The 25,661-nt window shown below is 38.2% G+C and overlaps 1 protein-coding gene across 3 annotated transcripts in view; it reads right to left on the reverse strand.

The window, feature by feature from the left end:
• The window catches only part of RALGAPB (Ral GTPase activating protein non-catalytic subunit beta), a 97,706-nt gene that overhangs the window by 33,923 nt on the left and 38,122 nt on the right, over positions 1-25,661 (reverse strand). For 2 of the 3 annotated variants that reach the window (XM_049868832.1, XM_049868833.1), the window contains 13 exons: positions 25,115-25,293; positions 23,858-24,006; positions 23,509-23,725; positions 19,766-19,967; positions 16,835-17,002; positions 16,187-16,301; positions 15,640-15,787; positions 15,087-15,151; positions 12,625-12,754; positions 10,568-10,701; positions 6,352-6,534; positions 4,289-4,440; positions 1,073-1,260 (listed from right to left, as the gene is read on the reverse strand). In XM_049868832.1, the coding sequence (XP_049724789.1) occupies positions 1,073-1,260; positions 4,289-4,440; positions 6,352-6,534; positions 10,568-10,701; positions 12,625-12,754; positions 15,087-15,151; positions 15,640-15,787; positions 16,187-16,301; positions 16,835-17,002; positions 19,766-19,967; positions 23,509-23,725; positions 23,858-24,006; positions 25,115-25,293 (2,030 nt within the window). The remainder of the gene's footprint in view (positions 1-1,072; positions 1,261-4,288; positions 4,441-6,351; positions 6,535-10,567; positions 10,702-12,624; positions 12,755-15,086; positions 15,152-15,639; positions 15,788-16,186; positions 16,302-16,834; positions 17,003-19,765; positions 19,968-23,508; positions 23,726-23,857; positions 24,007-25,114; positions 25,294-25,661) is intronic. The other variant, XM_049868834.1, reaches the window with a different exon arrangement.

Here is a 25,661-nt window from a genome sequence, read left to right on the forward strand (position 1 = left end):
AAAAAAAAAAGTCTTGCTGAGGACATGGGGGCCCTGGTGGGTCAGTGGTTAAGAGCTTGGCTGCTAACCAAAAGGTCGGCAGTTTGAATCCACCAGCTGCTCCCTGAAAACCCTAGGAGGGTGTTCTACTCTGTCCTGTAGGGTCGCTATGAGTCGGAATTGACTCAACGGCAGTGGGTTTGGTTTATTTTTTGGTTTCTCAGGACATGCATCCTTTCCATACTGGCTGATGTCAATTACCATTGGGAAAAAACATACTAAGAGTAGTTGGATCACACTGGTAATCATACACCTTGGGACAGTTTATAATGAGAGTGCGAGGGAGGAGAAAGGAGAACAGTGCATGTTCTCTCAGTGGAGAATCCCTGAAGGGTTTCAGCAGGGCACGGACACGGTCAGATCTGTATTTGAAGATAAATACCATGGCGGCGGCAGCAGCAGCAGCAGCAGCAACAAGTAGAATGGAATTTTGGAACTGGCAAAGTTGGGGGGAATCAGACCAGGCAGGAAGTAACTACAACAATCTAAGTAAGAAATAATAAGGCCCTACATTTGGGTGTACTGGCAGGAACGCAGAGGAAAAGAAAAGATTCAAAAGTCACTGGAGAGGCAGAAAACTGGGAAACCAATTACACAGGGAAGTAACAGGAAGGAGCTGGCAAAAAGGATTCCTCAGATTTCCAGTCTGTCTGGGTGGTACCAATAACTGAAACAGAACAATGAGGGGTAAGGGACAGAGCAGGGCAAAGGCAGGATCCAAAGTTCAAGAGGGAAGGAAGAGTGACAATGATTTTTTTTTACACAGAAAGTATCCCATTAAAATAAGACTTTTTATAAAACTACGGAGACCTTTTCTGATATTTCAGATACACATAAAGGGCCTTTAAAAGGTTCTATCTAATACGCATATTCTATTTTCTGATCCTCTATTTTTCACTTGCTATCGTACCACAGAAATCAAATGCAAAATTACTTAGAACTTGCGTCTTTTTCCTGCTTCTGGGAACAGCTTGATAGTACAGGTGAACATGCTGATTTAGCAGTAGAGAAGGCTCAAAGTGCTAAAACTTACTCTGTTCATTCCCAAGAGGTTGCTCCAGCATTGCCAGGATGACACTGTTATCCAAGACAAAGTATCGGAAACTATGCTTGTTTATGGTTGGCAATCTGGAGTATTTAATCAACGTGGTCTCATTCACCAGACTACAAGGAGAGGCAGGACCACTGGGTGAAGGAAATGCGCCAAGCAACTGCATGATACTATGGAGAATGGAAAAGATAACAGTTAATTCCTAAAGCAAAATCTTCCAAGTTTACCTCATGCATGAATGTGTCCTTCTGCTCTTCTGAATTTTAATTGAGCACAGCCATGCTTCTTCTTTACAGGTCAGATTTACTCCTGTAGTAGATGCCAGGGTGTGCTTTCTAGAGTCCCCCTCCAAGACTGAAAGACTCATTCCCTCAAATGCAGGAAAATGGTGACCACAGCTCTCAGTTGAGTCCCTCTCCTGGACTTGTCCTCAGTGAGAATAACTTCACCCAATGCCACAACCCTTCCTGGAAACGGCCCATATCCAATGACTGGTTGATGCCTGAGTATAAAGTCCCAGTTCCCTCAGCCAACTCAAGAGAATTCTGAAGAACCATGCCAGCTCCAGAGCTCCCTGTAGGAATGGCTGAGGCCTTTGGTGCAACTGCATCACAGTTCAATTCCTCCCCCTACCCAATTCCGTTTCCTTCATTTCCCCATGGGAGTTGTTCCTGAGAGCACTTTTCAGAAAACTTGCAAGCAGATTTTCTTTCTTAGTCTGGTTCCCAGAGACCCTGACTAATCACACTTCCAAATTATAAAGCTAGAGATATACCCAAAAATCTCCTTGTATGCTCCAGGATTCAGGATTATGCAAGTCAAAAAATATCAGAGCATTCTAGACATACAAAAGGACCCAGAGATCAGCCGAACCCCTCATTTTTCAGGTGAAGAAACTTAGGCTCAGAAGACGTAAGTAATCGTTAAGAAACCAGAAACCAGGACTGCTACCTTCTCACCCGTGGCTGTGGGTAATTATTTTTGTTTTATAGATCAGGAACTTGAGGCACTAATATTTACATCTCACAGAACTACTGTAATTATAATGAAGATAAATATGAAAAAAAAAAATGCCTTGTGAAATGGAATTCAACTGATCAAGCCTTAACATTCAGAAATGTTTATATCCACACAGATTTTTGTATACCTTCAGTGGATAATAACAGTAACTAACATAGCACTTGCTATGCCAGGCACTGTTCTAAGCACTTTACACACATTATTTTGTTTAGTTATCATAACAACCCTATAAGATAGGTACTATTTTTATTCTCATTTTATACTGAGGAAACTGAGGCACAGAGAGTATGCTAGAGTTAAAACAAAGATTTTATTATCTTGTGATCCTATATATACATCTCATTTGGAAAACAAATATTCCCCAAACACCACTTTTATCATCTCAATCCTCAGCTCAAAAATCTAGTGGCCTCTCCCCTTCCCCTTTCATTTTAATGCTTAAACCCAAACATCTCTGATTATGGAGGACAGCATTGCTCAACAAATATTTTACTTCCATTTTCTCTGTTTCTAGAAGGAGGGCTGTGTAAGAATTTCAAGGACCAGGAAAACTAAGCATCTGTGGAAAAAAGGAGAAATGCAAGCAGACTAATAACAAGAAAACGTGGCTCTGGTTTCTAAAATTGGACAGAGGTGGATGTAATAAAGCATAAGGACCAAGTGATCTTGTCCACGTTCCATGTAAGACTCTACAACATTGCCAGATGGGTCACTGGCAAGGGAATATGTCACAAAGATCAATTCACACCAACCTACCCACATTTTCTTTTTCTTGACAGTAGCTAGTCTGGAAAGGCAGAAAAATGTCTCAAATCAAGATATATAAGCATTTCCCAGTGTCTCATGATAAACTTGTGGACAACATTTAAAAATCCCTGTGAATGTGAAGGGAAATCTCTGGTGACGTGCTCTGTGAATCTACCCTTGGGATCTCCTGTTCAGTATTTTTATCAGTGTCTTTGATTAGAACTCAGAAGGTAGGCACATTAAATCTGCAACTGACCAAAACTTTAGCTGCATAGATAATATGTCAGAGTTGGGATCCAAAACAATATTAGCTAAAAATAATGAAGCTTAAGTCTTATATGATGAAATTTAAGGTTTAAATGTAAAGTTCTGTGCATAAACTAAGATCTCCAAAACAAGTACAAGATGAGAAAGACATGAAAGGTAAACATATGAAAAAGACTCCAGAATTTTAGCTGACTTAGGCCAAATCACCACGTTCTCAAAAACCCAATGCAGTCTCCGAGAACATTTTAATCAAAGTATAATATTCTACAGAGTTTAAAGGTCATCAGACAACATCTAGAATACTGTACTGAGTAAAACACCTTTAAGAGGTACACAGTAAAGTCTACCATAATCAAGAGGAAAATGACCAGGATGATAAACAGTACGTGAATCCATGTCATATGAAAATCAGCTGAAGGAACTGGCAGAAATGAATCAGAGAGGACATGAGCACTGTCTTCTGACACCTCTACCATCTGGGAAAAAGGATTTCATTACCAAAAGTCTGAATTAGAACCAATGGGTAGAAGTAAAAGTGGGAGAGGTTTCACCTTAACGTAAACATCAGGTTTCTAACAATTAAAATGAAATGAGCTACCTTGCAGGTTAAAGTGTCCCCAAATTGGACACTAAATAACTTTGTGTATGTCTTAGCTACCAAGTGCTGCTGTAACAGAAATGCCCCAAGTGGGTGACTGAATAAATGTATGATGTATAATGTAACTGGTGTAGCATAGAACGTAGACCACTGAACTGGGAAGCAGGAGACCTAGTACAGTGTGATGACAGACATATCCCCTCTCTGGACTCAGCCATCGAAATGATGGGATGGAGTGAGGCTCTCCAAGATTCTTTCCAGATCTACTATGACTTGATTCAATGTCATCTAGCATAGAGAAAAAGGAGTCAAACTCTCAGACCCAAGTTTCTGGTTTCTTATTGGTCCACCACTATATCCCTCTTCCTCCCCTCTCCACCACCACTCCCAAGAAAAAAGAAAAAACAGGTAGGAGTATTTCCTTTGCATTTTATATCTGGGAAAAAAGTATCCTAAAGGGGTTGAGCCACTTAATACCAAACAATCAGAAAGGAGATGAAACGATATGGATCACAGTTAACCCCATCTAATTCCTGGGCACAGTCCCTGTGTGGACACTGTCATACCATGTTAGGGTGGCTTCAGCAGCATCCTTTACCCTCATAGATGCAGGGTTTGGCTCCTTATCTCCTTTGTACTTGACCTCTTGCTCACTATTCTTGGACTTACTTCCTGAGATACCCAGTTCCACAATCTCCAGTACTTCCTTAAGGCAGTCCTAAAAGCAGGAGAGGCAGAACAATTTTTGTAATGCATCTGTTTATGAGACCACAATATATCAAAATCCTAACGGTGGTTGTGTTTTTGCAGTTTCTTTCTAGTTTTCTTTGATATATATTATTTTTACAATAATATAATAAACTTTATACACACACACACACAAATTTCTCTTTAAAGAACTGAATTTGAGCGTTCAGAGAGAAAATAACTACTGACAAATCCAATTTTATCAGTAACAAATCTTTTAAAATTGCCTGGACAAATTCAATTTTATCAGTAACACATCTTTTAAAATTACGTGGACTCAGTTATAAAAACTACTTAGACATCAGGACTGAACGACTGGACATGAACGCTAATGACCGTAGTATCAGGGGACATCCAGGTCAACTGGCAAAACACTGCTCATAAAGATATGTTCAACATCCTAGCCTGGTTACTGTCTAGGGCCTTAAAAGCTTGTGAGGAGGCATCTAAGAAGCAACAATTGGCCTCTTCTTGCCTGAAGCAAAGAGAACAAAGAAAACTGAAGACTCAAGGAAGCAATTAGTCAAAAGGACTAATGGCCCACACGAACCAGCCTCCTTTAGCCTGAGACCATAAGAACTAGATGGTGACCAGCTATCACTACCAATCACTCTGACCAGGATCACAATAGAAGGCCCCAGTTAGAATGGGTAAAAAATGTAGAAAAAAAATTCAAATTGAAAAAAAAAAAAAAAAAAAAAAGACCAGCCATACTGGTTTGAAAGGGACTGCAGGAACCCCCGAGACGACTACCCTAAGACAACCTTCTAACTTGAAACTACAGGCACTCCTAGAGGTGACCTTTCAGTCAAATAATAATTGAAGATACAAAACAAAAAATATCTGTGAAGAATGTGCTCCTTGGAACAACTGACTAAAAACTAGAACAAAATAGCAACATCTGCTCCAAACCAAAGATGAGAAGACATGGAGGGACAGGGAAATCGGAGGATGGAAATGGGGAAGTGAGGGAGGAAACGGGGCGAGTGCTGACACATTATAGGGATTGCAGCCGATGTCACAGAACAATTTGCGTAAGAAAATTAATTTGCTATGTAAACTTTCACCTAAACCACAATAAAATGTTTAAAAAAAAAATTACCCAGACTGTAAATCATCAAAGCCCAGGTTACAGAGATGTCACAGCAATTCAGTTAAAACTGGGATGGTTCAGACATGCTAGATTATCCAAAGGGAAGCTCATCAATTATTGACATTTTTAAGCCATTTCTGGCATCATAGCTTTAGAAACCATGATGAAAATGACTAACATTTAATCAACACTACTATTTTGAAAACTACATAAAGCTCTCTATTAATATCCAATGGGCCTGGTATCTCTTTTATTTACACTGCAAATTCCTTATAACCACCTACCTTCCTTACAGGTATAGGCATTATATGGAACAATAGCAGGGAGAGCAGATTAGATATCCGTGCCTACTTGAAAGTGGAAACGTGTATGTGAAATGGTATGAAATGAAGCTTTTAGATACAAGGAACCTTTATGGACAAGCTGTCCTCTACCTCTGCAGCCTGGATATTGACTGCCCTTCTTGGTTTGGTGATGGGTGACCAAAGTACCTACTAGCTATCTCAAGGCTGCCATCCTTTCAAGAAAGAACACTCTAGATCACATAAATTAGTCAAAGTCCCATCTTTCAAAATAACTTCTCTGTGTGTTACCCTGCAATGAAATGTAAGCATTCTGACAGTTTTTTCAAGTTGTGCTAAAAAGGACAAGTGGCCTACTGAAATCTAACGAGTATATCCATCAGTTTAAAATGTGCACTACTGTATTTAAATTTAGATATTCTCTTTTAAAAAAGTTTCCTCATACATTTGTGTTTTCACTTAATGTTTTCAGATCTAGTAAACTCACCTTTTCATCAAGCATATCGGGGTGCTCTGTCAGCCAGACACAGAGACACTGAAAAGCTGCCACTATCATGGAGTGCAGGTCCCGGGAGTGAAGAGGAGCTGGCCGACTACACTGGTACACAATATAGGTGCACACGGAACTGATGGCTCGCTTCCGGTCTCCTGAGTCGACCATCACCTTCACCTGGGCAAATTCATTTGGGGAACAAAGCAGTTAGCCAGCAACAACTGTGCCAATTTCAAAGCATCTGCCCTGAGGCCTGGCCTATTTGAGAATGTGATACACCATTCTTAAAGCCTTACTTTTTTATATTGCTTATACATACAGAATACTTCAGGTGTACTATTATGTAACATTCTACAAAAATAGTGGCACTTTTCAAACCCTAAACAGTGTATCATTTTAGCAGTTTTTCCTGCCCTGAAACCTAAATGTCTTGGACGCACCTGCTCATCACTGCCAGAGGGTGAAAGAACACCTGGCAAATTGAACACATGTGCATATTTTTACTCCCCGTAACCCAATCCCACAGTGATGTCCTATGGGCTACAAAGTTCTGTGCAGCTGCTCAGAGGTACAATAAATTGCACATATTTAAAGTACACAATTTGAGAAGTTTTGACATATATATACATCTTTGAAGCCACCACCACATGCAAGACAGTGAATATAACCATCATTCCCAAAAATCTCCTTGCACGCTTTTATAATCTCTCCCTCTCCCTCCTGTTCATCTCCCTCCCCAAACAACCACTGATCTTCCTTCCGTCACTGTAGATTAGCTTGCGTTTACCAGAGTTTTATATAAATGAGATCATATAGTATGTACTCTTTTCTGGTCTGGCTTCTTTCACTCAGCATAATTGTTCTCAGATTCATTCCACATTCGTGTGTACCAACTATTCCTTCAGTAAAAAAAAACTGCCCCGTATATACACACCACAGTTTGCTCATCCATTCACCTGGTCATGGACATTTGGATTGCTTCTAGCTTCTGGATATTACAAATAAAACAGCTATGAACATTCCTGTATGAGCTCTTGGACGGACAGCAGGTGTGTGTGTAACTTTTAAAGGAACTGCCAAGCTGTAGTGTCATTTTTACATTCCCACCAAGAGTGCACGAGAGATCAATTCTTCCTCCAACATTTGGCATGGTGTTTTTAATTTTAGCCCTTCTAATAGGTATGTAGTGGTTATCACACTGTGGTTTTAACTGTATTTCCCTAGTGAATAATGACATAGAGCCTGGTGGTACAATGGTTAAGGGCTTGGCTGCTAGCTGAGAGGCTGGCAGTTGGAAACCACCCAGTGGCTCCCCAGGAGAAAGACCTACCAACCTGTTCCTGTAAAGATTACAACGTAGAAAACCCTATGGGGAAGTTCCACTCGGTCACATGGGGTCACTACGAGTCAAAACTGACTCGACAGCACCTAACAACGATAATGACGCTGAGCATCTTTCGTATGCTTATTTGTCATCCATAAATCTTCTTTGGTAAAGTGTGTCTGTTCAAGTTTTTTGCCCATTTTTAATTGGGCTGCTTATTTTCTTATTATTTAGTTTTGGAAGTTCTTTATATAATCTAGATACAAGTCCTTCATCAGATATATGCTTTGCAAACATTTTTTCCTAGTCTGTGACTTGTCACCTCATTCTCTAACAGTGATTTTTGAACAGAAGTTTTTAATTTTGGTGAAATCTAATTTATCAGTTTGTTCTTCTATGGTGTAGAATCTAAGAAATTCTTGCCTAACCTAAAGTCACAAAGATTTTCTCCTATAGTTTTAGGTTTTACATTTAGGTCTAAATCTATTTTGAGTTAATTTTTGTATATAGTCCAAGATATGGATCAAAGTTCTTTTTTTTTTTTTTTTGTATAAGATAGCCAATTGTCCCAGCACCATCTGCTAAAAAGATTATCCTTTCTCCTTTCTCTGAATTGTCTTTGTACCTTTGTCAAAAATCAGATGCCTATTTTTTTATATATGTGTGATCCTATTTCTTGACTCTCTACCCCATTCCATTGAACTACTGGTCAATCTTTATACCAATATCATACTGTCTTGATTACTGTGGCTTTATTTGATTGCTACACCTTTAAAATAAGTCTTGAAATCAGATAGCATTGGTGCTTTAGAATTTGTTAGGGGAGTTTAGAGTGTTAAACATAAACATAATTATTCCCTACTACTGAGCCAGACCTTCTGGGGTGCTCTACCACTAACCCATGAATTATGAGTTTTTCTAGTCTGGCTAATGGGAACAGGCACCTTCCCTAGCCCTGTGAGTACAGGCACTGTTCTCTAATCTTTTCAGATGTGTTTTAACCCTTATCCTCCCAGGCCTCAAGTACCTTCCTTACATACAGGCATTGGTCATTACTCTGTTGAATACTCAAGGGGGAGCCTCTATAGACCTCTGGGGTTCTATCTCTGTTCAGTTCCCTCCTCTGTGGTACTCTGCTCTGCAAACTCTAGTAACCTTGGTCTCCCCAGACTCTCACTTCCGTCTCATCAGCTGGAGGAGTCCAGTGAGCTCTGCCTAGGTTTCTCCTCTTTACACTACAGCCTAGAACCTCTCTGAAGGAAGTAAAGTGGTGGCAACCGCAGAGTTCTCTCAGGGATTACTATTTGTTATCTGATGTCCAGTGTCTTAAAAAGCACGGTTTTATCTATTTTCTTCGGTTTTTGTTGCTGTAGTAGTTGTTTTGGGCAGGAAGGTAGATCTGTAATTCCATCTTAGAAGCAGAAGTCCGCCCTTACCCAAGACACTTTTTTACCTACTCGCTGTGCCATTTCAGGCAAGCTACTTAAACTCTCTGGTCCTCTATTTTGTCATTTGTGAAATGAGGGTAACACAGTTATATATACCTCACGTTGCTGTGAGGATTAAATAATTTAATGTCTAAAGTACTTAGAACAGTGCTCAGCACATGGTAAGCACTCCATAGGTGCTACTCTTAAAACCTAAAATACATACTGCTTACTTGAGGAGGGAATCAAATAAATGTGAAGGTAAAAATAATGACTAGCTACTACCAGCAGTTGGGCTACTTCCGCCCATAAGTTTAGGCAAATTCCTCTGATGCGGTATCACAAGGTTTAACATGCAGGGAACATGAAAAGTCCTGAGCAGCAATTTTACTTATTTATTTATTTATTTATTTTGGGAGACAGGGGAGGAGGAAGGGCAGAGCAGAACTCAACTGGCTGACTGGCACTGATTCCTAATCGTACCCCTGAAAAAAGAATGATGTACCAAAGGTCACAGGAAACTGCATCTTGGTTTTGAAGGCAGTGTGGTCCTGCATGTCTCACAGATGTCTGCTCTCACATTCTGTGACTATGAACTGTTTCTTATACAACTCTGGCTATCATATCCATCCTTGGGATTTTTGAGGTTGGCTCTAAGCAGTAGTGAGAACACCTTGGGTTTTCTTGCCTATTTTGTCTCATGGCTTAGGTAAGTCACAGCCTCCAATCACCTGTTTGTAAAATAAGGGGTTAGGCTATATTACCTCAGACAATACCACCTTGTATGCATCACCTTCCTGTTCACAGAGTCTTACACATTTTATCTCATCTGATCCTCACAAAAACCACGTGTGAGAAGCAAAGTAATTCTGTACATTTTACAAACAAGAAAACAGAGAGGCACAAATGGCCACCCTGCTCTAAGGTTTCACAAAGTTGAAATAATAGCTGCAAAAGAAATTTCAGAGTATAACCAATTTTCACTCATCTGTGCTGATGGAAGAGTCACAGATAATTCCAAATGGCATATTTTAGGGATCATTCTTTACGAAAAGAGCTCCCCCTTCTAAATTTTATTTATGATATTTTTTTAATATCACGCATTAAAAATAAATGATCCTATTATGGCAGAAAAAGCCATGCTGAAAATTTAATGGTATTGTGAACAAATACAAAATCAATAGGTATTCTATTATTATGTATAAATAAATTGCAAGTATCGAAATGTTTTCTATAATTTAACATCAAAAATACCTCACATGCTCTCTGAACCTATTTTAAAAAACAAAGTTCATTCAATAAAGTTTCACTTGGATGCTCAATTTTGCACGCTTTGGACTATAAACTATGTTTGAGTATGACTAATACCACAATACCCACATCAAGGGGTTTGGAAGTGTAGAAAAAAGAGCCAAGGCCCAAGGCCGCTGGGCTGAAATGAAAGGACTGTCCTTCTCACCTTTGCCAGACCAGAGAGGAGCTCCAGAGCTGCCAGCGATATGCTCATGTCCTGCCGCCACTGGGAGTTGAGTCTTTGAGTGACGAGGTGAATGCTGCGAATCAGGAGCCCAGCAGCTGAATCTGTATTAAGAGCTAGGATATAACCCCAATGCCACATCCCACAGGGAGGGAAAACAACTAAGCATTAGTAACGAGAAGCAAAGCATTCCACCAGGCACAGACCACAGCAGCCACAGTGAGCACGACGGGCACCCACACAGTGCTATGCTCCCCACCCCACTGGCCTGAGCGCCAAGCCTGACTGAACAGTGCACAGGGCACACACGCTGAACCAGAGCAGCTTCTAGCTCCCAGGTCAGGTGCTTTCAGACAGGTATCCACTGGGATTTGGCAGTTTCAGTATCATTCTGACAACAACGTGAATCTTAAATTTCTAAATTAACAACTCATAGAGAGTTACATTTTGAAAAACAATGAAAAAGCTGTTAATTTCTTTCTTGGAATTTTGTAGAGGAGAGAATTCAAATTTCAGAGCCTCCTCAGATGCTAGGAATTATCCTAGAGCATCTGCTGGAATTACCTTTATGGTTTAACCATCAAGAATCACATGCAAGGCCTTTTCAAACATATTTTAACATTTAACTTCCCAAGACTACATTAATACTTTAAAACAAAAATAAAAAACCAAGCCACTGTGGTTTTAGTTGGCCTCCAAGTCTATATTTAAAAGTAATTTCTACTTAGCTAATAATAAATGAGGAAAAATTAAATTAGGACAAATTAAATTGAATTTACAAAGGAAGCTTTAGGGACATTATACCTGTCGATCCTATCAGAAAGAGGGCAGTGACAACAGAAAAAGGAATGATCATTAAAGAGAGACATTCAGGCGACACTAACACAAATCTGGATTTCTTAGTAAGAGATATTTTATGACATTAACACAAATCTGGATTTCTTAGTAAAAAAATATTTTACGACATACAAGCAGAACTCACTAACACCAGTTCGAAATGCTGAAACGAACAATAATCACTTCAAACATTTATATTAGAACACATGCAGTAAATGCATAGATTTCTTTAAGAATGATTTAGAAAGCATAAAAAATAAACATAATTTTTTCATCCCACAGTATACCTATACCCAGATACACAATGAATAAAGTGACAACGTAAATGACTTCTTTATAAAAGTATTATTTATATGTACTGAATATCCACATAACGACTTCATGTATCTGACATGCTCAAGGACACTTATTGCAAATTTAAACCATAGAAACACGCCTAAGACTCTAGGCTCATGAAGTCTCCAGATGATTAAAAAATTAAACTCATATTAAGGATCTAGATTGCAGTCCAATTCAGTTGGGTTAACGCTCATAGATTCAATACATTCTCAGTGTTTACGTGTAAAAGCACAAGAGCACACATGAACTCACGGAGCCTGTAATGTAATTGCCCAGGGTAAAGCACACCATCGAATAGGATGCTCTGCTGGCAAATTTATTTGTCAGGACGGAAAATGAAAATGTTTCCTTCCTCTTGCTTAAAATTGACAACTAAAGAGTCTAACAATATTTGGCAGAGTACACAGATTTTAAACATGAAGACAGACCCTCCTCTGGGTTCCCATCTATTACATGCCCCATCACCCCCTTACCACGCTGCAGTAACTGATTACTGGCCATCTCTGCCCTTCAACTGTGAGCTCTGAGGCAGGGACCACATCTTATCTGACCCTGCATCACTAGCACTGGTACAGAATCAAAAAATGTTTCCTGACCAGCTACTACCGTCATTTATAAAACCTAATAAACTACGCGATATCTAACTACTAAAAGCTATGCAGCCAAATTGAAAAGATTTACTTTCTTTTTCCTTTTTGGCCTTTTAGACTAACATGCTTTTGATTATACTTAAATATACAAAAATTCATGAACATTACAATTTTGTTTTTTAATTTTTTTTTGCCTGTTTGTGTTTGTTTTGTAAATCTGGGCATTAGAGTTTTTCTGTAAAACTCTGAATTTTAAGGACACACACAGCTTACCATAATCCCTTAGGAGAGCCTGCGCAGGTCTTTCACTATCGGGAGTGGTGGGCTCTGTGCTTCCACCACTTGCTGAACTAATACCACTATTAGTGCGACTATGACTCTTCAGGTTATTTTCTCCACCACCCTAGTCAAATGAAAATGAATCAGACATTTGAGGGTTACACGCACAGTTTAAAATCATAGACAGAAGTCAATCATTAAAAACTATGTGACAAAATGAAGTATTACAACTAAATGGCCCAAAGTGACACATCGAAAAAGGCTGGCGAGGGATAAAAACCGCTGTGGTATTTGTGCACAGACACCATCTAGTGGGGGTATGAAGGATTTGACAACTACAGGTACCCATATCCCAGCCCAAGGACTTTCCTTCCCATCCTCACTAGACTTTACTAGCTAATGAATCTGGATCCTTAAAAAAACGTGCTAGTGTCTTCAATAACAAGTCACCTTTGTAGCTAGTACCAGTGCCAGCTCCAGGCCATTGCACCTTTAGTCTTGATTGCCCTTCCTGTATTTACTGGTGTATTAAATGGTGAATATGAACATTAAAGACTCCATGAACCTGGGCCAATAGGAGACTGTAGAGAAAATGAAAAAAGATACACTGGAGGAGGTTGGGGATGGAACTTGGGGTGAGGGAAATGACTAATAAAGCTAATTAAAGGAAGCATTTAAATCTGTTTTCAACCTTTATTAATAATTTGCAGGACACTGGCCAGAGTTTGTAGACCCTGTGTTTTACCTTAACAACATTCTATTTGCTCTTTGTATATTTAAAGTGTCGTAAGGAAATGTGTTTCAACCAAAGATGAACATGAGATAAAGAGATGTGGCTTTTGTGATATTCTATCACAAATACTTTTATTGTATCTCTGTAAAATATACTGTATGTATGCATACAAGTGTTTTTGTCTTCATGTTGCTACTCCCATGACAAAGAAAAAACATTGGAAAAAAATCAGGCTTATAGCAGCTACTGTGTAGAAATTTCCCCCTGCTTCTAATCTGCTGAATGGAAAAAAAGAAAATCTTTTATTTGTGATATTTTCAGAGACATCTGCTCTAGTATGGTATATTTAAATAATAAAAACTTAAAAAAAAAAACTTCAGAACAGAATATAATCTTAAAACACACAAACAACTTTCATATGTAATTATATCATGAAACACAAATAATAAAGTACTATGGTCATTACAAGGAGCCTTGAGTGCTCCATTGCTAACCAAAAGGCAAGTGGTTCAAACCCACCCACCCAGTGGTTCTGTGGGAGAAAGGCCTGGCGATCTGTTCCTGTAAAGATTACAGCCTAGAAAACCCTATGGGGCAGCTCTACTCTGTCACATGGGGTTATTATGAGTCGAAACTGACTTGACAGCATCCAACAACATGGTCACTGTAAAGATCAACTCCTATGTGCATCAAAAAAAAAAACAAAAAACAAATTCGTTGCCACTGAGTCAATTCCAACTCATAGCCACCCTGCTGGACAGAGTATAACTGCCCTACAGGGCATAGGGGCTGGAAAAGGCTTTCTTTTTTCCTCTTTTCCTTTCCCCTATAAACATAATTCATTACATCCAGATCAGTTAATTATTACTACCATCTAATCTGATCACCTATCCTATATCTGCCCAGCTTACCCAGTCCTCTCTATTAATTCCCCTCCTCCTCAGCTATTCCAGTTATAACCCCAAAACACCAAACCCACTGCCATCAGGTCGATTCTGACTTCTAGCTACTCTACAGGACAGAGGAGAACTGTCCCGTGGGGTCTCCAAGGCTATAATCCTTACAGACGCAGAATGCCACACCTTCCTCTCTTGCAGCAGCTGTTGTGTTCAAGCTGCCGACCTTCAGTTAGCAGCTGAGCTTAACCACTGTACCACCAGGGCTCCTGTTATTCCCTCTATAGGGATCACGCATCTTGAAGACTAAAACAAGGGACGCTGAGAATCTCTGGGAAACTTTTTTGATTTAGGAGCACTGGTGCTTTGGGGAAACTTCAAATTTTCGTCTAGAGGGGCTATAAGAAGATTGAGATGGGAAAGGATACAACAGATGCTTACTTACAGCCAGCACTAGATCTACCAGAGGTGACAGGAATTATGACATAGAGGCCTTTTCCTAGACTATTCAGACCAGTTCACCAGCACAGCAAAGTAAGTAAGACTTTTGAGTAGATACTGTCCGGGAATAAAGACTGCAGTTACCTAGAGCTTCTCTCGAGCAGAATCTCTCGGGGACCTGATGTACATCTGATGAGTAAAAAACCTCAACATATATGATATTTTAAAATTGAATCCTTCTCAATCAATGAGTTGAACTTACAAAGAAGATGTCTTTTAAAAATCACAAGGACAGATATTTTGAAATGTAATTGACATAAAATCAGAAGTTTATACTCTCTGACAGATTATACCTGGAACTGAGGTATTAATAACATGCTTCTTACCATCTCCATTTGGCAACCAATGGCTTCTAAAAGTGCAGAATCTTGAACAATATTTAACATTGCCCCTGCAAGAGCAAAAATATATATATATATATTAGTGTTTACAAGCGTGGGATGGGGAGGGGGAAACAGCAAGTCTTAGTTCTGTTAATCGTGGTGGAATAATCAGGAAACAAAACAGACAGTGGTGATGGTTGCACAAAATGGTGGACATAACCAATGCTGAATTGGCAAATATTTTGTTATACATATATTTTACAATAAAAAATTGGAAAAAAACAAAGACCAAGAAGACAACTGTGATGCCATGAAGTTTAAGAGAGCCTAAAATGGAGGAGGATACCAAGTCACATGAAAATAGACCCCCTGTTTTCCTTTCTTCATCTCACCCCTTTACATTTTTTCCTAATAGTAGCAAATAAACTCAACCTCTAATTCAGAAACCTAGAGCTTGTATTATGCTTAGGACCCTATCACTGACCTGTCTCCTTAGTATGCCTCAAGGTCAACAGTATCTGGATTTCCATTTACAAAAAATTATGTGAACACAAACCTAGTATCATTTGAGTGTTGTTGGGGTCTGTTTCCGTCTGCAAGGCACCTATTAGTATATTCACAAGCCTCAACTTCAGGGACAGAAAAGTTATTGGTTTATCATATGAGGAGCTGTCGTCATTACTAAATTTTCCTTCCAGGACCACCTACGGAAGAAACAAATAGTATTTACTTAACATCGACTACTGTGCACACTATGCCCATGCAGGAACTGTTACAGTGGACGAAGGGAATGACAAAGAGAAGAGCAGTCTAGTAAGTTCTCAGCCTAATAGTAGCCACTGTACTATTATCTGTCACTAACTCATACCACTTAAGTTATCAAACATCACTAACCTATTAACGCTCAACAAATGGTAGGCCTGAGGCATGCTGGCAGACTGACGGAAGAAATACCACAAGCAAGCAACAGATCAACTTTGTTAATTCACTTGAAATAAACTGAATTATGTAAAAAACAAAACTCCTATCTTTTAAAATACAATTGCACTTGAACTAGCACACAAAACAGAATATAGAATACAAAACCAATAATAAAACATTACCTCAGATTTGACTGTGCCAAAATGATGAGGGAGGGGCAATAAAGAAAGTAGGATATTAATGGAAGATCTTCTCAATTCTGTTGGATTTACATAGCTTTTGAATTTTGAGAGTTCTCTGCCAAAAAAAAAAAAAAAATAGCTGTTAGTATTTTTGAACTAAGGTATGTTTTTAGCTACTGCCAAATATATATTATGCCAATTTTTCACAATATAAGCATTGGGTTTAGTTTCTTAAAGATGCAATAACTACTTTCTACTGAGTTTATATTCTGCAATCTGTGTTGTGTGAAGTTCTATGTTAAACTGTTATTGAATTAAACTGGAATTTGATTTATTTATTTATGTATTTTAAAACTTAAGGCCTGTTCTACAAATGTAGCTCTCTAGACTGGGGTTGCTCTTAGTCCTCTAAACCAAAAAAAAAAAAAAAAAAAACAGGCCAAAAAGGATTCAACAAGCCCAGAGGAAATTAGAGGGAGTTCAGGAATGAGGTGGGTTTGGGTATTCCACCCTCATTTAATGTGGCCTGAGTCCCCTTAGGGTATGGAGACAACTGAGCAGGATAAATTAGAAAACTGGGGACGGAGCACCAAAATGGACCAGATCGAACCAGACAGTTGATGTAACTGTACAGAAATGATAGCTTACCTGTCAGGCAAAATGGTTTCAAGAGCTGAAATAAAGTAAGGAACCACAACATCAATCCCTTTCAAGTCACAGCAGAACAAAGGAGGGGAGTTTAGAATAACGCTGGCCAAGACAGGATGGCACACATAATCATTTATCTGCAAACCTTGAATTAAAAGCATGTAAAATCTAGGAAAGCAAGAAAAAAAATTTAAACAAACTACTGATCAACTGTTTTCATAATGATTAATAAATTTCTACATAGCTATCTGAAAGTATATTTCCACTCTTCATTATTTCTATTCCTTAAAATATATTACTGGAGTTAAAATCATAATTCAGCACCATGTATAGTAAAAACCAAATTATCTTTTCTAATTAAAAAAAAAAGATTCACATCTATTACATCTTCTTGAAGTTTTAGGCCCTGCAATTCAAAGTTAAAATGAGACAACCAGAACACAAAATAGTTGTATTAACTATCAATAAACTGGAGGAATTACTGAACTGAATTCCATATAAGTAAAATTTTTCAGCATTCCATAATTACTGGGAAATATAAAAGTGTGTTTTGTGTCTTTTTTCCCTTCCCTGTTATTTTTGAGGGGACGGGGACAATGAAAGAAAGAAAGCTCATTCAACCCTGCAGTTATCATGGTCCGAAGGTTGCTCTGAGTAAGATCCCTTTTAGGATATACTTGAATATGCCTTATTCTTAACCCCTATTCCCAACCCCCTATCAACTCACTAAGTATTCAGTCTTCCATCACTCAAGAGCAAACCACACTGGTATACTCTTCTACTACTGTAAGACACTTTTCTCTTCTACTGTAAGGCATTTTCCTCTTCTCCAATAAACTCTTTAGAAACTACTTTCTCATCTTGTCACTCCTCAACCCATTTCAATCAACTTTCTGATGATTTAAACAGAATTCAACTAAAATCGTAGTAGCAAATAAACAATGACCTTTATATTGCCAAATCCAGGATCCATGTGTCTTAACTTACTCCGCCTTTTTTAAGCATTTAACCCGTTGATGATTCCCTTCTTCTCTGACCCCTTGGCTATTTCCTTTAACAGATCCTCTTACTCTACCCGCCCCCTAAATACTGATGAACTTTAGGCTGCCACCCTCAGTTTCCTAATCTATCTCTCCTACAAGCTGGTTTTGAAGACTATTGAAGGTACCAAATGTTATCAAACTGGTCTTTAGCACACATCTCTCAACTGAGCTCCAGATCCTTTAGCCAAGTTTATTGGTTATCTTGGGGCAGGGCCTGTCTACTGATTACTACAGTACTCTCTGTGCACAGTATCTGGCACAAAGTACAGGCACTTTATTAATATTTGCTGACCCTCAAATTCAACAGCTGAACTCATCATTTGCCCTGTCCCAAAGCTGCTCTTTTGATTCGTGGTACTACCACTCATCCAGTCTATGGGCCAGAAAGCTCACGGTCACAGCCTTCTGCCTTACTGTGACTGGTATCTTTTGGGACATCTCCCTAGCTCATAGTCTGCCTCTTAAGAAATGTGCCCCCACCACAAGGAATGAACTCCAGCACCTCTATATGACCTCTATAATCCCACCCTCATAGCTATAGCTGACTAGACCAGGGGTAGATACCTGACCAATCAGATTCTCTTTTCCAGAAATCTGAAATTAAGCTAATTGGTCCTGCAGACCACCTAGACCAAGGCCATGAAAACTGGGAACTTAGGAGCAAAAAGATGATCTGCACAGAAGAGAATGAAGCAGTTTGGGAGACCACACAAACAGAAACAAAGGAAGAAAGTTGTTTTGGTTCTTGAACACTTTGCAGTCCCTGGTTCCCATTCCTACTGAGGCCCTGCTGCACTTCCTGGCGGTAGAGTGTATTAAATAGCACTGATTTCTCATAACTCATTCCCTTTTTGTTTAAATCACACTGAGAGAGTTTTTGGTACCTAAAGCCAAGAGCATATGGTTAAGATACCCCTGATTAGAATCCTGCATATACCATTCTGTTTCATACCTATGTGCTTTTGTACTTCGTTCCTCTGATAAGAGCCAATTTAATCCTCTCTCCTTGCAAACCTAACAGGAACAGATACCCAAACGCATCATTTCAGCAGTTATGTGCATTATCAACTAAGGAGGGCAATACAGGATCAAGGAAAATAGGAGGCCACTATAGTGAATTTATGAAAAAAGTGACAAAGTCTAAAGTGTAATGATGGGGATAGAGTGGAAAAACAGATTAGAAAACAGATTAAGTGACAGAAAGGCCACAGTTAGTTGGCCAACTAGAGATACAGAGTGACAGAAGAGGTGCCTAGGATGTCCCCTAGTTTCTGTCCTAAGCAACTGAGTGAATGGCAGAGCCATTCACGAAGTCATAGATTTGGATAAAATGACCCTACTACTCATCCTTTACAAATCCAGAATGATCACCCAATCCTCTGTAACTCTTTCCTGAAACCCTGGGATAAGTGCTAGTTAATTCTTCCTCTGAATGTCCATAGCACATTATCTGTGCCTCTCTCCTATCAACTTCCTATTCTACCCTTGGATTATTTTTACTTGTGTACATGGCTTTGCTCATTCTAAAAAATAAGCTCCTTAGAGGCAGGATTTACAACTGACTTACTTCTGGACCTTTCATCATGCCTGACATTGGGCTAAAAAAGTATTAACAAATTAGGGTGGTCCCTCCAAATCTTCCTATAATTAATAAAAATTAAAAAGTCAAATTTCACTTCTAAAATAAAAAATGTCTTGGGGTCTTTACCAAATCTGGTAAGGAGGTAAAAATGGAAGAATTCAAACAAAAATTTCAATCACTTACAGACATTTGTAGGTATTTCAGAGCGACATTTACTTATCAATTCAGCCTACCAAGCCATGTTACAATAGTCTCGCTATGAAAACTATATAAATGGAAAAACAAACAAATAAAAAGTTCTAAGACCTGGATAAATAAGCTGGCAGAATCTCTTCTCCAGTCTTCTTGCTACAAAAAATCCTACACAGTGTCCCACAAGCCTCAGCTCTTCCTGCTTCATAGTTATCAGGAAATTCACTTGCATCAAACATAGGATTGGAAACCATGGTGTCTGTGGACATTTGTGACCCCTTCCGTCGAAACTCCATGCTAGCTTGTGTTGTAATGGCTGGGGAGAGAAAAGGAGGGTTTTATTATATTTGTCAATATGCCAAACAGGCTCATGGGACCCTGGACACAAAGATCAAATATTGGTGTCATTAAATAGCTACTTGAATAGAATCCAATAGTGCTTTTGTTTAGCAACTATGTCTTACTTTAAAGGGCTCTCTGAAACCTTTGAAAATGGGTAACAATTCACAGTGGCATTGTTAGTTTAACAGATTCTACAAGAAGCATTTTTCAACTGAATTTTTCATCAGCAGAGTACATCTGTATATATCCGTATTCAGGTACAGATATACAATACAGAATGTGGCTTTTCTATTATTTATTTTCTGTTTTTCCTCCCCTACAGAATATGTTTAAACATTAAGAAAAACAGCTACCGCAATTTACACATTACTCCAGACAAACATCATAAATGAACGGGCAATCCCATGCCAGTTTGTATACTTTAAGGAGAGGGCAAGGTAGGGATGAGGAATGGGTAGGGAGGAAGAGAGAGCATTCCCACCACCCCACCCAACTCCAAAACACACATCAAAAAATCGCCCAACCAAGCAAAATGAGAATGAATTTTAACAACCACAGACAGCAGCTAACTTGAGGTTGATAAATTAGAAAACTGGATTGGTAAAAAAGATTACCATGGTCATTCGTTGTCACTGAAACAGAAGCCCTTCGAAAGTTGCTTTTATTTTTAATAAAAGATTTCACAATGCATAGAAAATCACTCTGAAATCTTTCATCGCTCTACATGAAATGTTTAAATTATTTTGTATTAATAGATTTAATAGAATGCAGAGTCAAGCATAAATCTTTATGCAACTTCCCATGAGCCATTTTTAGTCCTGAATAAGCTATCCAGCAATAATACATTTGAAAAACACTACATGCAGAATGCATACAAATCAAACACTAAATCTGTATAAAAATAAGCTTAAAGCTTAAAAAAAAAAAAAAAGAAAGAAAGAAAAGAAAAGCCAAAACACAGTTAGTGCAAAGTCCTGGATTCATGACATGACCAGACTAGTGTACAGAAATAATGGGACTGATTCAGGCAGATTAATTTGCTTTTGCCAACAATCTTCCCCATTCAAAACACAGAAAAATATTTTCCTTCCCAAGTGCAAAAACTACAAGAGACAATGACAATCAAATTTTTTAATGGAATTATGAAAAAAATAAAAACATGACTGCAATTAAGGAGAAGCTTCTGGTTCCTACTTACAAGATTTATAAGAAAGAAGAATTTGGATAAAAGATGCTGCAAGATAATAGAAATAAATGGAAACAAATCAAAGGACAGCAGTAATTATAAAATACTTTAAAGATGGTGAAATTTTACAGTAAGTTAAGAAGCTTTTTAGCTCTTTAAAAGTTAAATTAAAAGTTTTATGATACCGCAAGCTAGTTCAAAAACATAGGAAATTGTGCATTCAGGTCCAAAATTATGATTTTTGTATCATGCAAAACAATGAACAAAGAAAATTACACAACTACAAAGGATTGAGGTTTTGAACTGCCATAACGTGCATTAAAATTTTAGTTCATTAACCCTTCCCAGCTCGATATTATTTTTATAAAGCACACTGTGGTGTCATGTAAATCTAAAGCTAACCAGTTCGACAAAAGGCGAACATCTTAAGCTGGAGGTGAACTGCGTGGCAGAGTGCCTTGATGACAGCCAGTACTTAGAGACCAGACTAGCAGTGTTGGTACACACCAACCTCCCACCCCAGCCAAGACCTCCCAACTGGCATCCAGTAACACTCTCACCCCTTCTGCTATTTTGACCCCTAATTTCTCCTGGGTATTGTAACAGCCTTCATCATCTCTGAACACAGTGGGGAGAAGAGACGCTTCTGCTCTTCCTTTCCCACCAATGAAAATCTTAGGAGTTAAAAAGTAAGAATCTGTTGCCCACATATCATTTTAATTCTAGTTTCTATCTTCTGGTGCAAGAGGGTGAGCAAAGCTGTTACAAACTCCCCAGGGAGTGAAAATACCCATAATTCTCTTTAAGCAAGCTTACTAACAAAGCAGCAGGTTGAGCCATTCTGGATTCAGGGATTTTAGTGTCAGCAGCTAAAGTTACATTGTAGGAATTACAGCTTAATAAAAATAAAAAGTAAAAATATGACCAACTCATTCTAAAAACTACAATACAAATTAATAAATGTAAACATGGTTCAGAAAATTCAAAGTATAAGGTACATAAACATAAAGAAAATATAACGCAAAAACAGTTTTTTGAAAGTTTTCATTTAGTCATCATAAGTAAGCACATTTACTTCTCCACAAGAAAGCATTACTTTCAAACTTGTAAATAAAATTTATAATATGGAAATGGTAGAATATAAAGTGTCTGAATTTGGACAAAATAAAGTAAAGCAAAGGGATCCCTAAACTCAACCACTCAATCTCATATTCCTGAAAACGTCTACATTCGTAACTTTTCTAAATTATTTTAAAGATTTTTAAGAACACCCAAAATAATTATGTTGCTTATGTTCACATACAGATACCTTATTCTGAGTTGATGTGTAATACCTAAGAATGCACTTCTGAGAGAAAGAAGAGACCCTGTGGGTATTAAATTAGTTAAGTTTTGCTCTTTGAATTAACAGTCTCCCTACAGATGCATAAACTAATGAATTTAGGTATCCTTTTATCTTAATCTATTTCCAACCCCAGTGGAAAAGTGCTTTCTTACCAAACAACCAAAACACTCATTAATGCTTGTAAAGTGTGTAGCACAGTGCTTGGCATACAGTAATTGCAGTTCAATAAATGCCAGTCACTATTATTATTATCTGGCTCTAAAAGACCTGTCACAAACATTCAATAAATTCTGCAGTACCGCACCTTTCCATCCTACCCTAAGCCACTATCTCTAAGTATAATGGTAAGATGGCAGAAAGAAATCAGATTTTATTTACACAGAATTGCATTTCTGCAATAAAATCGAAATGAAGGCATGAGGGTTGAAGTATTAATATAATTCCCTATTAGTCTTAAGTTACAGAGCAAATGATATTTTCAAAGTGTGTTGTTGAAATAAACTCGACGGGAATTGGTTTTAGATCAAAACCTGAGAAGTTAGTCTTTTTATGAAGCACAAATTTACTGATATTTATACATACTGAGTGAATGGTTGTCAAAAGATAAGAAAAACACTTCTTGTGAGTAAATTTCCAGTCAAAATCTTTTCATTCTGCATATCATTATTATTATCCTGGCTGACATGAAGGGAACTTCCAGGTCACCTAGTGAAAGGAATCTGATTTGATAAAAAGTGGCTAACCTGAAGTGTGTCTAATAAAACCAGACCAAAGGACAAACCTCATAGAACATACATGAAAAGGACAGGGAGGAAAACTTCCAAAGTTCTGTTACTTTAGCTGGAAGGGGTTAAGCACAAGACATTGCTTGATCAGAGACAGAGAGCCTTTTAAGATACATATTAATCTTGCAGGTAGGAAAGATTAAAAAGAAAAAAAAGAAAAGGAAAAAAAATGGTAACGTATTTCTCGAGCAATATTTACCAGTCATGCTGCTGTCTCTGTTTATCCCATTATGAAGTTTACAGTGAACAAATGCTGCATCGAATAACCACGATCCGAAGAGATTCAAGATGCTGTTAACCTTTGGTCTCCGAGGGGCAGGCAGTGGCCGGGGTTCTGAACTCGTCTGATTTGGACTTGACAGAGGAGAGGTGGAGGATGTCTGGTGCTGAACCTTCGAGGCGTGGGCAGTACTAACCTATTGGAAGAACACAAGAATCCTCACACATCCATGAAGAGTGTGAGAAAATGGCAAGACTTTTTTAAAAGGATGACAGACTTAATAGTCGACCTTATACAGCATAACAACGACAGTGACAAAAACTCTTACGGTGCTTGTCTTCATGGTGGCCTTATTCACAGTAACAGCCCGGTGCCTCCGGTTATGTGGTGGGGTGGTACTGACAGCAGTGCTTTGAGGCATGCTTAATCTATTCACGGGTGTTGGGGGAGCACTGTCTGATCGGGGTCTAGAAATGCCTTAAAAAAAAGACAAAGTTATTCTTCATAGTTCAAAATATGTCGTCAGAAAATCTTCCCCAAGCAACACCAATGAAGGCTCAATACAGACAGACTATAACAGAGACTGCTAGCTGCCTCCCATATCCATTCGCCCTTTCTTCCTGAGTAACAGAACACAAATTTTAGCTGGACATGGCTATCCAGAATAAATGACTACATTTTCAAGCCTTCCGTGCAGTTTAGATGTGGTCATGTTCTGACCAGAGAAAAGTGGGTGATTGCTGGGTGAGTCTTTCAAGAAATCTCCTTAAAAGAACCAGACAACCAGAAGTAGGCTCTCCTTCCTTCCTAATTCCTAGAATGGAGGGCTGGGATTCATTCAATCATCTTGGCCCATGAGGCGATGCATAAAAGATGGAGAGCCACAAGACGGAAGAGACTTTGGGTCCTCAGCAATGGTGGAACTGCTATACCAAACCTGTACCACCTAGCCCTGGACTTAATGTGTGTGAAAATAAACTATCTTGTTTAAAAAAAAAAACCAGAACTATTGCCATCAGGTCAATTCTGGTATTTGGGGTTTTCTGTCATCTCGCAGCCAAACTTAATCGTAACTAATATATTAACTGTGTAATGTATTAATAAATTCATGTAACAAATGTTTTAGAAAATAGTAGATATTAAATATCATGCCTTTTAATGGGTTAAAAAAATCTGACGTTTCATATTTCTAAAATGTGATTATTTAAAAGAGGTTCACGATGTTATAACTTGTTTTCTAGTGATACTGATGAGAATGGTACCTGATGCATTTTAATTTGCATTTTCTTAGATAACTAATGAGAATGAACACTTTTCTCTCTTACATATCATTTATTCATATCCTTTGTCCATGTATCTACTAGATTTCAATCTTTTTCTCAGCAGTTTGGTTGATCTATTTTTATAAAGACAGTAATAGCCCTCTAGCTATCATACTTGTTGCAAATATTTTTTCCTAGTTTGTTATTTGTAATCAAATCTGTTCATTTTTCCTTTAATGATTTCCGTAACCATTTCTAAGATTAGACTCTAGAGTCACATAAATGTAGCTCTCTAAATATCTAGGAACATACACAAAATTCACCTAGGAATGCATCCACTAGACAGCTGATTCCACGCATGGCACGAAAAAATATTTGAGGCAGATGTTTAAGGCAGGGATACTGATTCAATTCTTGCGGCATTCCGCTCACATTCAAGAACTGTTCCTGAAATTTGGGAGTAGAGCTTATAATGGCTGGATTACTCAAATCCACAGGATTACTATCGAAAGAGAGAGAAGAATTAATTACACATTTAGAAATTTCTTTAGCAATAAAATGTGTGCAATTTAATTTAAAAACAGTGTTCTTTGTGCCTATTTCTTTGATTCAGAGAAGACTGATTTGTGACAGACTCAAACCTCAACACTTCTTTACAAAAGATCTGCAGTGTGTTTACGTGAACGTTATGTACTCAGAGAATAAGAATCAAAATAACACTGAAAAAGTTTTTAATTTTTAAGAGCATACCCAGGTATTTTTTCAAATATGTTTGCTATTAAACAATGAGGTGACAAATAAATCAACATAAAACCCAAGGAGAAAATTTCACATTACTATGGGCATTTCTGAGGTTGCCAAGGATTTCCT

This window comes from Elephas maximus, chromosome 25 (genome assembly GCF_024166365.1).
Source record: "Elephas maximus indicus isolate mEleMax1 chromosome 25, mEleMax1 primary haplotype, whole genome shotgun sequence".
Lineage (NCBI taxonomy): Eukaryota > Metazoa > Chordata > Mammalia > Proboscidea > Elephantidae > Elephas > Elephas maximus.